The sequence below is a fragment of the Candoia aspera genome, chromosome 3 (assembly GCF_035149785.1).
Source record: "Candoia aspera isolate rCanAsp1 chromosome 3, rCanAsp1.hap2, whole genome shotgun sequence".
In the NCBI taxonomy this organism is placed as follows: Eukaryota; Metazoa; Chordata; class Lepidosauria; order Squamata; family Boidae; genus Candoia; species Candoia aspera.
The window spans coordinates 84,535,478-84,550,142 of NC_086155.1; the positions used below are offsets into that span (position 1 = coordinate 84,535,478).

General features: G+C 43.6%; 1 protein-coding gene across 1 annotated transcript in view; it reads right to left on the reverse strand.

Moving 5' to 3' along the window:
• Positions 1–9,501, reverse strand: part of PLPPR4 (phospholipid phosphatase related 4) — a 43,513-nt gene extending 34,012 nt beyond the window's left edge. Inside the window, exon 1 of the mRNA XM_063298269.1 lies at positions 8,951–9,501. Coding sequence (XP_063154339.1) covers positions 8,951–9,457 — 507 coding nt within the window. The 5' untranslated portion in view covers positions 9,458–9,501. The remainder of the gene's footprint in view (positions 1–8,950) is intronic.
• Between the last annotated feature and the right edge of the window lie 5,164 nt (positions 9,502–14,665).

A 14,665-nucleotide genomic window follows, 5' to 3' on the forward strand; every position in this document is an offset into this window, starting at 1 on the left:
ATGCTGTGATGATGATTAGTTTGCCTTTCCTAAGCAGTGTGCTTTTCCCATCATAGAGCACAGTTTAAGGTGCTTAAATTGTGTTTTGACCACTTGCATCTCACTTTGGAACTTGATTCTATCCACTAAATTTTGTTAGTCATGCTGGAACAGGGAGGTTTCCCTAGATTTCTTGCTTTGCTCTGAAATAGTTCCCTCTCAGGAAACTGAATCTGTCCATTTGGTTACACACACACACACACACACACACACACATTCTGTACCACAGCCACACATACAGCTTGAAGAATCAAGATACCAATTTGTTTCCCACCATATCGTTCAAATGCTTGCTTTGACTCATCACCATCTCACAGAAACTTCCAAGAAACTTGAACTCCCTTTTCCTTCACTTGTAGCAACAGAAACAATGAAACTAATTCTTCAGTTGCAGATGAGAAAGATACTTCTAGGTCCAGGTTGCCAGGCTGCAACCTGGATACCTTATTTGAATTTTTAACAATGCTGAATTAGAGATGAGACAGCTTCTTCATTCCCCGCAGATCCCATCCCTCTGCCTGAACTCTTTTTCCATCCTCTCCTTGTGCCACACAGCTGCTGAGAAAAGCAGGTAAAATGGTAGGAACAGGTGACAGAGTCTCCTGACACCTCAACTGCCAGTATAGAAGTAGCTATAAATAAAGGTTGAATCTCTAATTTGCAACCTGGCAATCTTCACTTACAGTCCAGTTTGAACTCCACTTAAAAGTGGGTCCAGTTGATTTCAGGAGAGCAGATCAAATAACTATGCCAAAGTTTGCATCCCTTTTGGTTATCTTCCTCCTGGCAAGGTAGATATGGCCAAGTTCCTTCTCAGGCTACATGTTTCTTTCAGTGCCCGTTTTCATCTATACCACTAGATCTGAATGTGGGCCTTGGAGTGTAACGTATTTCATATAACAACTAGCATAGATTACAATACAGTAGCAGGTTGACTGGAATGAATTGTCCTTCTAATGATTCGTGATATTCATCCTGAATCAAGAAACCACACACAGCCAGCCTATAAATAGTTGCAATCTGATGTTTATAGGATGGTAGACAACTGAAGTCCTAATCTCCTCGACTTTCCTTAAGTCCAGTAGCCTTCAGTCTTAACTTGAGAGAATCCATTCCACATGAATGCATACACTGAAGAAGAGAGAATTCTAGATACACTCTAGATCAGGGGTTTTCAAACTTTTTTCAGGCAGCAGAACCTACTAGTTTAAAAAAAATCATGGAACATCTGATCAAGAGACAAAGCTCTAGTAATGGAAAATTATTAGAGTGAGTAAAGTAAGTAAATTGTTATTATTACTATGCTAAGTCTCTCATGGAACTCCATCAGTTTCTCATGGAACCATACGGTTGCACAAAACATCTACAGCACAGCTTGCTGTAGCTCACAGCTCAGTTTGTATAGGCCCAAATTACATTAACTGAGTTGTCCAGTTTCACTCTGCAAACTGAGAGTACAACTTATAATACCAGAACTGGTATCCTCCAGAATGTGTTGAACGTCAACTCCAATGATCATCATCTGGCTTGATCAGTGGCCACCACTGTACCCTTCCACTTTCGTGGCACATGAAATGGGGGATGGGTTCTGTCCCACTGAGCTTTTGAACTGGCATTGTTAGTATGAGAGCTGCCTTGCTGTGGCTTGGAGGAGAAAATTACTGTCCAGGAGGAAAGGAGAGAAGATACAGATGAAGCTGGAGCATGAACTGGAATGATAGGAACCTGGCTACTTTATTTTTCCTTTAGCCCAGTTCAGTAAGACTGTTAGCACAGGATTTTGGGGCAGTGTGTCATCCAGAGACTCATGAGTACAATGAGGGAGAGGGACCCCAAAATGCAGCAGGCCTGGCTTACCAGAATTTGAAACAAATAAAGGAACATTCATTATTATGCAATATGCTCCCATAAGACCATTAATTTCAGGGTGGTCTCCCTATAAAATACTAGGACCAGACTCTAAAGTTACTTAACTCCAGTTCTAGGTAAACAGATAGATCTGCCTTCAAGAATAAGGAGACACTAGTGTTCAGTGTTATGAAAATGGTCTGCTGGTATTAAAGTAGCCAGAGGCACTTCTCATAGGCTTTGCATTTTTATGGGATGCCAAAATTCATGGGAATACTGTTTGAAATCCACCAATTTCTTGAATGTATAAGGCACATTCAGACATTTAGGCAACATGTATTTTTTCAGTTCTAGCAAACTCATTCAAGCATCACCTTACATTCATCCAGCCAGATTACAGACTTGCCAAAAAGAAAGCAATCCATACACTTGGTTACACTTAGGATAGATCTGTGAAAGTGAGCTCCCAACAGGTTCTGGAATATTGCAGAATATTGTTTAGGAAGTTGGCGGGCTGAATCCATTTATGCACAAACACATTGAATATCCCTGCTTCTCTAGCTACGATCATAATTGTTAAATACTGTGCAGAGTTCAAGGGTTGTGTTTTCTGACAGGCTGTCCTAATGCTGTGATAATGAGTGAAATGATTCTCCTTTGTTCTGCCTTGCATCTTTTTTGGACTTTTGCTGCCAGGCCAATGTGGGTGGTGATATTGGATAAACATGCTAGCAAGTCCCAAATATTTAATTCCCATTTTCTAGGATTTCTTCAGTATATATGATTAAATAGCAGCAGGACTGAGTTTACCCATCAAGATGCCATGAGGCTGTTCCTATCTGCCAATAAAAGACCTGTATCCAAAAGGAGTAGAATAGAGAAGGATCTCAAAAGGTCATCCAGGTAAGGCAGATATTTGGACAGTCTCTGAAAGGAAGTTCTAAAAATCAGTCAGATTCTATCCAGACATGCTACCCAACAATCTACATCATGACCACACAGCATTTTCTTAGTTTTTCTATGTTTGAACAAACACTCTCTTCCAACAACCTAAGAGACGGCTTTATACATGGACTTCACCAGATGGACAACACCGAAATCAGATTGATTACATCCTTTGCAGCCAAAGGTGGCGGACATCTGTACAGTCGGTAAAAACAAGGCCTGGAGCTGACTGTAGTTCAGATCACGAACTTCTTATTGCACAATTTAGGATCAGACTAAAGAGATTAGGGAAGACCCACAGATCAGCTAGATATGAGCTCACTAATATTCCTAAGGAATATGCAGTGGAGGTGAAGAATAGATTTAAGGGACTGGACTTAGTAGATAGGGTCCCGGAAGAACTCTGGACAGAAGTTGGCAGCATTGTTCAGGAGGCGGCAACAAAATACATCCCAAAGAAAGAGAAAACCAAGAAGGCAAAATGGCTGTCTGCTGAGACACTAGAAGTAGCCCAAGAAAGAAGGAAAGCAAAAGGCAACAGTGATAGGGGGAGATATGCCCAATTAAATGCAAAATTCCAGAGGTTAGCCAGAAGAGATAAGGAATTATTTTTAAACAAGCAATGCGCGGAAGTGGAAGAAGACAATAGAATAGGAAGGACAAGAGACCTCTTCCAGAAAATTAGAAACATTGGAGGTAAATTCCAGGCAAAAATGGGTATGATCAAAAACAAAGATGGCAAGGACCTAACAGAAGAAGAAGAGATCAAGAAAAGGTGGCAAGAATATACGGAAGACCTGTATAGGAAGGATAACAATATCGGGGATAGCTTTGACGGTGTGGTCGGTGAGCTAGAGCCAGACATCCTGAAGAGTGAGGTTGAGTGGGCCTTAAGAAGCATTGCTAATAACAAGGCAACAGGAGACGATGGCATCCCAGCTGAACTGTTCAAAATCTTACAAGATGATGCTGTCAAGGTAATGCATGCTATATGCCAGCAAATTTGGAAAACACAAGAATGGCCATCAGACTGGAAAAAATCAACTTATATCCCCATACCAAAAAAGGGAAACACTAAAGAATGTTCAAACTATCGAACAGTGGCACTCATTTCACATGCCAGTAAGGTAATGCTCAAGATCCTGCAAGGTAGACTTCAGCAGTTCATGGAGCGAGAATTGCCAGATGTACAAGCTGGGTTTAGAAAAGGCAGAGGAACTAGAGACCAAATTGCCAATATCCGCTGGATAATGGAAAAAGCCAGGGAGTTTCAGAAAAACATCTATTTCTGTTTTATTGACTATTCTAAAGCCTTTGACTGTGTGGACCATAACAAATTGTGGCAAGTTCTTAGTGGTATGGGGATACCAAGTCATCTTGTATGCCTCCTGAAGAATCTGTATAATGACCAAGTAGCAACAGTAAGAACAGACCACGGAACAACAGACTGGTTTAAGATTGGGAAAGGAGTACGGCAGGGCTGTATACTCTCACCCTATCTATTCAACTTGTATGCAGAACACATCATGCGACAAGCTGGCCTTGAGGAATCCAAGGCTGGAGTTAAAATCTCTGGAAGAAACATTAACAATCTCAGATATGCAGATGATACCACCTTGATGGCTGAAAGTGAAGAGGAACTGAGGAGCCTTATGATGAAGGTGAAAGAAGAAAGTGCAAAAGCTGGTTTGCAGCTAAACCTCAAAAAAACCAAGATTATGGCAACCAGCTTGATTGATAACTGGCAAATAGAGGGAGAAAATGTAGAAGCAGTGAAAGACTTTGTATTCCTAGGTGCAAAGATTACTGCAGATGCTGACTGCAGTCAGGAAATCAGAAGACGCTTAATCCTTGGAAGAAGAGCAATGACAAATCTCGATAAAATAGTTAAGAGCAGAGACATCACACTGACAACAAAGGCCCGCATAGTTAAAGCAATGGTGTTCCCTGTAGTAACATATGGCTGCGAGAGCTGGACCATAAGGAAGGCTGAGCGAAGGAAGATTGATGCTTTTGAACTGTGGTGTTGGAGGAAAATTCTGAGAGTGCCTTGGACTGCAAGAAGATCCAACCAGTCCATCCTCCAGGAAATAAAGCCAGACTGCTCACTTGAGGGAATGATATTAAAGGCAAAACTGAAATACTTTGGCCACATAATGAGAAGACAGGACACCCTGGAGAAGATGCTGATGCTAGGGAGAGTGGAAGGCAAAAGGAAGAGGGGCCGACCAAGGGCAAGATGGATGGATGATATTCTAGAGGTGACGGACTCATCCCTGGGGGAGCTGGGGGTGTTGACGACCGACAGGAAGCTCTGGTGTGGGCTGGTCCATGAAGTCACGAAGAGTCGGAAGCGACTAAACGAATAAACAACAACAACATTCTCACCTCTGAGTAAACAGTTCTTTGATTGTCCTGGCAAATTTACAAAATCTGACCTGATATGCAAAATATATGTTTGATAGTTCTTCAACATAAAATTTGAAAGCAAAGTAATTTAAATAAACTGGGTGTTTCTCTCAATTGTTAATTAAGGGCTACCAGAGTATGGCTATAAAACTCTGGATGACCATTGGATGGCAGACAGCAAGGAGAATTCTTCTGGCTTGCCTCAAAGTGATTGTCTGGATTTGTATCAAAGTCTTTAGAAAATCTTGCCTGGCAAACTATAAAGAAACAAGCGTGTGGAGTGGGATGGGAGTACGTAGTAGCAACTCAATTAGGCTCTAAAGCAAGAATAGGAAACCTTTGGGGATTGGTGGACATATGTAGAATGCTGAGGACCCATTATAGGCACTCTTAAAAGTTGCTACCATGGGGGTGGGGAGGAATTTGAGCATTCACAAATCGGTTGCCACAGTAGCTGTGACCAGTCAAAGAATGCCCATTAATCAGATCTCAAACTGTTCATATTTCTGCTTGTCATTTTCTCTAGGCCCTAGGATAATCTTTTTGAATCATAACACCTTTGTCTCTTCTTTTCTAAGCTGGTGGGTATACTTCCAAGCAAAGACCTGGGGTATAAACATTCACCATTTAGGGTTCTAAGGATGTTCCTGAGATATTCTTAGCAATAAAAATGGTGCTAGAGACATTGCTTTCTAGTATGGTAACTGCCCATTTCATTTTAATTAAGGGAATATGTATGCATGTGTGTGTGTGCGTGCACGCATGTGTATGTATGTATTCATGCATGTATGTATGTATGTGTATGTATGTATATATATATATATATATATGTATGAATCTTAAAATAACAATAAAACCCATGTGGGACATGAAGCTTATGGTTGCTAAGAAAGACGTCCTAGGTGCATTGATAACTAAATAAATAATTAAACCATAGTTTGCCACTCTTCCTCAAAGCTAGAGGTTTTTTTCTTAAATTTCTCAGCAGTGATAAGTGTCTGGAGTCAAAATTTAGTCTACCAAAGTCCAAATAGCAAACTCCTTATTAAATATGTTCCCCTTCTAGATCTTTGAGCACCTTAAAGATTAACGAACAATACAAGTGATGTGTTAAACATGAAGGATTTGCAGGTCTGGTGGTTTGTTTTCACCTGAAAAAAATGTTGCCTGCTCTGTATACATTATTTTGATGACTCTTACATCCTTTTCACTCTTAATCTCATGCCATGGGCTACCTATAGCAAAAAAATTCTTTGCTACCTTCTATTCTCCAAAATTCTCTGGCTGGCTGCCTCCTTGAGCAGCTTTTTGTGAAATTACAGCCAGCAACTGTGTTTCATTCTCCTTATTGTGCAATGGAGTGAAATTTTAATATTTGGGTTCCATGTATACAATATGGTGAGCTATTCCTTATGTGTTAAATGAAGTCAAAAGGCGTTTTAGAGAAATTTCAGTTCAGCTGGAGTGCCACAGTCCTCCATACACAGTATTTTGAAAGACAAGGTTAAACAAGCCAACTCACATCTTCCTCTTTTCTTCCCTCAAGAAACAAAATACAGAAAATGACTTTCCAGTGCTGTGAAGTTCTCTGCTGCTGTTTATGAGAGCACAGAGCTATCATAGCCGCTTTTACACACTGTTGCATTCCCATATGTCCATCGTATCATTTAGTTCCAACTCAATTGTTACTGTCAGCCAGGACCAAGAGCCCTTTTTTATACTCATGTTTTTATACTCATGTTGCTTTGCAGCAGGTCTTGAAAAAATATCCTGAAACTAAGAAAGAACCGCACTTACCTAAGTACTGTTTATTTTCTTCTCTGAAAGAACCTGACAACTTGAAATCCCTCAGCATTGCCATTTTATACTAGTTATACTATGAGATTCTGTCCATTGAACTGAAGCCCCAGGCCTAGAAACTCACAAAGCAGCAACCTTTCCAGGGATCTCTTTAGAGTTCCTCTCAAATAGCTGTTTCCTGATGTTTCCCTCAGCTTTGGTACTCCATGATGGTCATCATGTGCAAATATGTTCTTCTCAGGAAAGTAAAAACAGACTTAAGATAAGTGGAGAGTTCAGGAAGAACCCCAAGTTTCTGCATTCTTAGTTATTCAGCTTCTATTTCTTATTTGTAAGGAATCAATGAGGCACTGAGGGGAAGGAATGGAAATACTTTCCTCTCAATTTCCCCTTTCAGAACTTCAGGAATCTTGGAAATTTCTATATGGATGGATGGATGGATCAATTGATTGATAGATGCACACACAAAAACACACATCTGTACTTACAAGTAGGGTGCCCTTTGTGACTTTTCAGAACAATCATAAAAAGTAACACAGCTATTTAGGGTCATTTTCAAAGCACCCTTTTTATCTGCATCAGCTTCCAACATCTCTCCATCCTTCCTTCTTTAATACTGCCATTACTACAGTCCTGGCTTGAAACTCACAAACATCTGAATTGCTCTGTGGGTCAGATGCTGATCACCACTGACAGGCATTGGTCAAACTGTGTAAAACAGTTATTGACCAACCCCAAAAAAGTCCTTCAAGAATATCAGCCCCAAACCTGCAGTATTGATGGGACTAACATTGGGACAGGACACAGTCAGTGCTTGCTGACAACTTTTTTCTAAGTTGCTCTGTGAATTACCTTGAAAAGGAGGCATGGGTTGAAGGGCTCCAATGGGTGATGCCTCACCACCTCTGCTCCCTTGCTGAACTTTCCATAAACACAGGAATCTGAGTTCCTGTTCTGCCCATGCTGCAAGAGCCTGTATGTTACATCACCAGAAGGAGCCAAAGAGAATGCTTGTGCAGCAGAAATAAGGTATCACACACAGGAGCCCCAGCAGATCTTTGCCAGAATAAAGAAAGAAAGAAAGAAAAAAGAAAAAAGAAAACCTCACACGGTTGCTTTGAAGCTACGCAGTGCAGCATTGACCACCTATAGAAATTGCCACAACACTCCGAGCACAACCCCAAAATCTGGAGCTTTGCCACCTAAATATCTGCCAAAAAGAACATGACACCAATGGTTTAATGATAGACATACATTTACTTTCAGTGCCAGCCCCAACTTACTTAATGTCCCATCCTTTTAATGTCTTTGGCTAATAACATATGCTTGGCATAAGCACACACAACCCTCCCCCTTTTTGTCTGAAGCAAAATTGGGATGATACTGTGCCCACGTGATCTGATCTCATTAAGCTGCCCTCTCTCCATTTGCAACCCCCCTTCTCTTTCATTTTTTTTTAAATAAACAAGAAACACTCCCTCCCCTCCAGTAGAAAAGGAAGACTGAGCTGGAGGTACTAAGGCAGGTGGGCAAGGATGGCCAAGCTTCCGGAGAGGATCTCCGAGGGGAGATTTCTGAGGGCCTAATCGGTCTTCCCCGCGTTCTCTCCCTCCCTCTGAGGCAAGATGAGGTCAGGAGACAACCGTTCAGCCCCACCGCTGGGCATGTTGGAGAAGACCTCGCCGTTTCCAGCCTGCGCCGGCCATCCTGACCCCCCTCTCAACCCTACCACGGTTGCGCTTACACACGTTTCATGCCCCCGCACACAGGCACACTCGTCGGCTCCCGCGGCTCTGCTCTTTGGCTGGCGTTTCCGCGAGCCCAGCGGCATCGCCAGCGCAGGAAGGGGCCATGCTAACGAGGAATCTCCCTCGCCCCATCCAGCCGCGGGCCGTGCAGGCAGACTCACCTCCACGAAGTAAAAGCAAGGCAAGAGGGTGACGCTCTCCTTGGTAGTCACTTTGCTTTTCGGCCTCTCCTTCGCAGACATGCTGATCGCGGGGCCGAGGTGGGGAGCGGGCGCGGGCGCGGGAGGCAGCGCGTTAGCCACCGGGGCCGGGGCGCTCCCGGGAAGCCTTCCTGCTCGGCTGCCCCAGACCCGCGCGGTGATGTCACATTCCCCCGGGGCCAGCTCTCGCCGGGGAAGGAGCGCGCAGCCGAGCACTTCTTCCTCTCTCGGCGGCAGCAGCAGCAACAGGCCCCCCTGCTCGCTGCCGCCGCCGCCGCCGGCGCTGCACGGCCGGCCTCCTCTCCCGCTCTCGGCCACCAGCCGCCTGCTCTCCTCCTTCTCCAAAGCTGCGGCAATCAGTGCCTCCTCTTGGCCGCCGCCGCCACGGTCCGCACCGGGATAGACCCCTGGCTTACATCGAGCCGCAGCCGTAGCTCTCGCAAGCCGGCTTTTTCGTGCAATATTCATAGATCTGACGTCAAGGAACCTGCTCCATGAGAAAAGGGGAAGGGGGTCCGTTTGTCTACATAATGAAGCTGGAAGAAGAAGAGGAGGAGGAGGAGGCGAGCGAGCGAGCGAGCGACAGGAAGCGGGCGGGGGGAGAGAGATGCAGCCCCCTTAACCCCTTCCCTCCTTCGTCTGAACGCATTATTGGGTGAAGATTTACGAAACGTCAAGGAGGGAGGGAGATGTAGAGGAATAAACTAGCTCGCGAGGGAGGGAAGAGGGGGCGTGGCAAAAGGCTTTTTCACAGGTTGTGTAGATGTCGGCAGTATCGCTTGCGGATGCGATAGATGCTTTTCTAGACACAACAGCCGGATTAGGCCTGTTCTAGGATAAATAAGCAACGGGGGAAAAGGACGTGGTGGCCGAGTTAGTGTTGGAGTGTCGAAAGCACCACTCACGGTGGGGGGCTTTGGGTCAGTCATGGTCTCCTTACCTAAGTCTGACCCTCAGGGTGGTCGCTGTGAGGATAATCTGGACCATCCCAAGATGCCTAAGGGCATAAGGCGGAACAAAACGGCAGTAAGTACGGTAATAAGCAAGGATTCTGTCTCTCCATGTCCTGGCCCAGAATATTACACTGCTAGTTTCACCCCCTTCAGCAAAGGATCGTTACCTTGTCGTGGTGCTGGAGCTTGAGCACCTCAATGATGCCATGAGCTAAACCGTGAAGGGCCACCCAAGACGGGAAGGTCATGACAGAGAGGTCAGACTAAATGCGATCCCTGGGGAAGGTAATGGCAACCCACCTCAGTATTCTTGCCGTGAAAACTAAATGGATCAGTACAACCAGAGATATGTCGGTATACCATCGGAAGATGAGACCCCCAGGTCGGAAGATGGTCAAAATGCTACTGGGGAGGAACAGAGGATGAGCTCAACTAGCCCCAGACGTGATGACGCAGCTAGCTCAAAGCCGAAAGGACGGCTAGCGGCCGACGGTGCTGGTGGTGAACGGCGAATCCGATGTTCTAAGGATCAACACACCATCGGAACCTGGAATGTAAGATCTATGAGCCAGGGCAAATTGGATGTGGTTATTGGTGAGATGTCAAGATTAAAGATAGACATTCTGGGCATCAGTGAACTGAAATGGACTGGAATGGGCCACTTCACATCAAATGACCACCAGATCTACTACTGCGGACAAGAGGACCACAGAAGAAATGGAGTAGCCTTCATAATTAATAGTAAAGTGGCTAAAGCAGTGCTTGGATACAACCCAAAAAACGACAGAATGATCTCAATTCGAATTCAGGGCAAGCCATCTAACATCACAGTGATCCAAATATACGCCCCAACCACAAATGCTGAAGAAGCTGAAGTAGAGCAGTTCTATGAGGATCTGCAGCACCTACTGGACAACACGCCTAAAAGAGATGTTATTTTCATCACAGGAGACTGGAATGCTAAGGTGGGCAGTCAAATGACACCTGGAATTACAGGTAAGTATGGCCTGGGAGAACAAAACGAAGCAGGACACAGGCTGATAGAATTTTGCCAAGACAATTCACTCTGCATAACAAACACTCTCTTCCAACAACCTAAGAGACGGCTTTATACATGGACTTCACCAGATGGACAACACCGAAATCAGATTGATTACATCCTTTGCAGCCAAAGGTGGCGGACATCTGTACAGTCGGTAAAAACAAGGCCTGGAGCTGACTGTAGTTCAGATCACGAACTTCTTCTTGCACAATTTAGGATCAGACTAAAGAGATTAGGGAAGACCCACAGATCAGCTAGATATGAGCTCACTAATATTCCTAAGGAATATGCAGTGGAGGTGAAGAATAGATTTAAGGGACTGGACTTAGTAGATAGGGTCCCGGAAGAACTCTGGACAGAAGTTGGCAGCATTGTTCAGGAGGCGGCAACAAAATACATCCCAAAGAAAGAGAAAACCAAGAAGGCAAAATGGCTGTCTGCTGAGACACTAGAAGTAGCCCAAGAAAGAAGGAAAGCAAAAGGCAACAGTGATAGGGGGAGATATGCCCAATTAAATGCAAAATTCCAGAGGTTAGGCAGAAGAGATAAGGAATTATTTTTAAAGAAGCAATGCACGGAAGTGGAAGAAGACAATAGAATAGGAAGGACAAGAGACCTCTTCCAGAAAATTAGAAACATTGGAGGTAAATTCCAGGCAAAAATGGGTATGATCAAAACCAAAGATGGCAAGGACCTAACAGAAGAAGAAGAGATCAAGAAAAGGTGGCAAGAATATACAGAAAACCTGTATAGGAAGGATAACAATATCGGGGATAACTTTGACGGTGTGGTCGGTGAGCTAGAGCCAGACATCCTGAAGAGTGAGGTTGAGTGGGCCTTAAGAAGCATTGCTAATAACAAGGCAACAGGAGACGACGGCATCCCAGCTGAACTGTTCAAAATCTTGCAAGATGATGCTGTCAAGGTAATGCATGCTATATGCCAGCAAATTTGGAAAACACAAGAATGGCCATCAGACTGGAAAAAATCAACTTATATCCCCATACCAAAAAAGGGAAACACTAAAGAATGTTCAAACTATCGAACAGTGGCACTCATTTCACATGCCAGTAAGGTAATGCTCAAGATCCTGCAAGGTAGACTTCAGCAGTTCATGGAGCGAGAATTGCCAGATGTACAAGCTGGGTTTAGAAAAGGCAGAGGAACTAGAGACCAAATTGCCAATATCCGCTGGATAATGGAAAAAGCCAGGGAGTTTCAGAAAAACATCTATTTCTGTTTTATTGACTATTCTAAAGCCTTTGACTGTGTGGACCATAACAAATTGTGGCAAGTTCTTAGTGGTATGGGGATACCAAGTCATCTTGTATGCCTCCTGAAGAATCTGTATAACAACCAAGTAGCAACAGTAAGAACAGACCACGGAACAACAGACTGGTTTAAGATTGGGAAAGGAGTACGGCAGGGCTGTATACTCTCACCCTACCTATTCAACTTGTATGCAGAACACATCATGCGACAAGCTGGGCTTGAGGAATCCAAGGCTGGAGTTAAAATCTCTGGAAGAAACATTAACAATCTCAGATATGCAGATGATACCACCTTGATGGCTGAAAGTGAATAGGAACTGAGGAGCCTTATGATGAAGGTGAAAGAAGAAAGTGCAAAAGCTGGTTTGCAGCTAAACCTCAAAAAAACCAAGATTATGGCAACCAGCTTGATTGATAACTGGCAAATAGAGGGAGAAAATGTAGAAGCAGTGAAAGACTTTGTATTCCTAGGTGCAAAGATTACTGCAGATGCTGACTGCAGTCAGGAAATCAGAAGACGCTTAATCCTTGGAAGAAGAGCAATGACAAATCTCGATAAAATAGTTAAGAGCAGAGACATCACACTGACAACAAAGGCCCGCATAGTTAAAGCAATGGTGTTCCCTGTAGTAACATATGGCTGCGAGAGCTGGACCATAAGGAAGGCTGAGCGAAGGAAGATCGATGCTTTTGAACTGTGGTGTTGGAGGAAAATTCTGAGAGTCCCTTGGACTGCAAGAAGATCAAACCAGTCCATCCTCCAGGAAATAAAGCCAGACTGCTCACTTGAGGGAATGATATTAAAGGCAAAACTGAAATACTTTGGCCACATAATGAGAAGACAGGACACCCTGGAGAAGATGCTGATGCTAGGGAGAGTGGAAGGCAAAAGGAAGAGGGGCCGACCAAGGGCAAGATGGATGGATGATATTCTAGAGGTGACGGACTCGTCCCTGGGGGAGCTGGGGGTGTTGACGACCGACAGGAAGCTCTGGCGTGGGCTGGTCCATGAAGTCACGAAGAGTCGGAAGCGACTAAACGAATAAACAACAACAAGTTTCACCCCAAATCATTCTCATGAAGGTGCATCATATTTAGTTCAGCCTAGTTTGGCCCAGAGACTGGTTCGGAGAGGCAGGATCCTCATTTGGTGCATAAGAATATGTGAAAATGGGCTACTGGAGAGAGAAGATAAAGAGACTTTAGTAGTTCCTCCCCACTTCTGAAATGTAGTACTTTTCTAGCTGAGGAACTTGGATACATTCAGACCTCATTTTTGGAATTCAGTTTGGCCTAGTGGTTAAGGCAATGGGCTAGAAACCAGGAGACTGAGAGTTCTAGTCTTGCCTTAGGCACGAAAGCAGACTGGGCGGCCTTGGGCCAGTCATTCTCTCAGCCCAACTCACCTCACAGGGTGGTTGTTGTGGGGAAAATAGGAGGAGGAAGGAGTATTAGGTATGTTCACTGCCTTGAGTTATTTATAAAAATAATAAAGGCGGGATAAAAATTCTAAATAAATAAAAATTAAGCAATGCCTATGCATGTGTGAAACAGTCCTTCATTCTGCAATCTTTCTTTGCTTTGGGAGAGTAGAAGAAGCAATTCTAATCTATCCTAACAGTTAAAAGAAAGGTCTGGGCTCAGGTTTGCCTGGAAGACATGCAACAGACTCACCTTGTGTATTATTTAACATCCAACAGGAGGATGCCCACCCACAAAGAATGGGCTTCCCCCATAGCTAAAGCAGACCACAAGGAAAGCAGATGTGTATAACAGAAATGATCTCTGAGTCCTATTATTGACTATTGGTATTTCTTGCTATGTTATCTGAAAAGCAAGATACTATTACAGATTTCAATAGATTCTAGTCGATGCATAAGAATATGGAAAGGGGGAGAAGTTGTTATTGCTCTGTTCTTGGAATAGCACATCTTTTAAAAAATAATGAGTTATTTAACTCAAATCTCCCATTTTGAAATTCCTGAACTAGCCTGCATATTAAATGGTCGCTATACCAGTTTAAACATTGGTCTGCAAGTAAAAAAAGGAGACAGTGTCCAAATTAGAAGCATCATTCCAAAATTTTGACCATTATACACTTTCTGTTGCAGATAGAAAATAACCCTCTTGCAAATCCATGGGAGCAGAGCTGTGTTGGGAAATGTTGGAAACAGAAGAAATGCTTCAGCTTGTAAAGTGCTCAGCTCCCACCACATTTTCCAGAAGGAATAAAGAAGTGCTTAATAATAAGCAAGGAAGTAAACTGGTTTTACACAACACAATATATCACAACTGAAACAAAGTTACTTACAACAAGTTATTGATACAAAATGTGATCATGGCATTCTCCCTTAGCAATCATTTGACCTATGATTTTGGCTTGTAAGAGCATGCTAAGCCAAACCTCAAA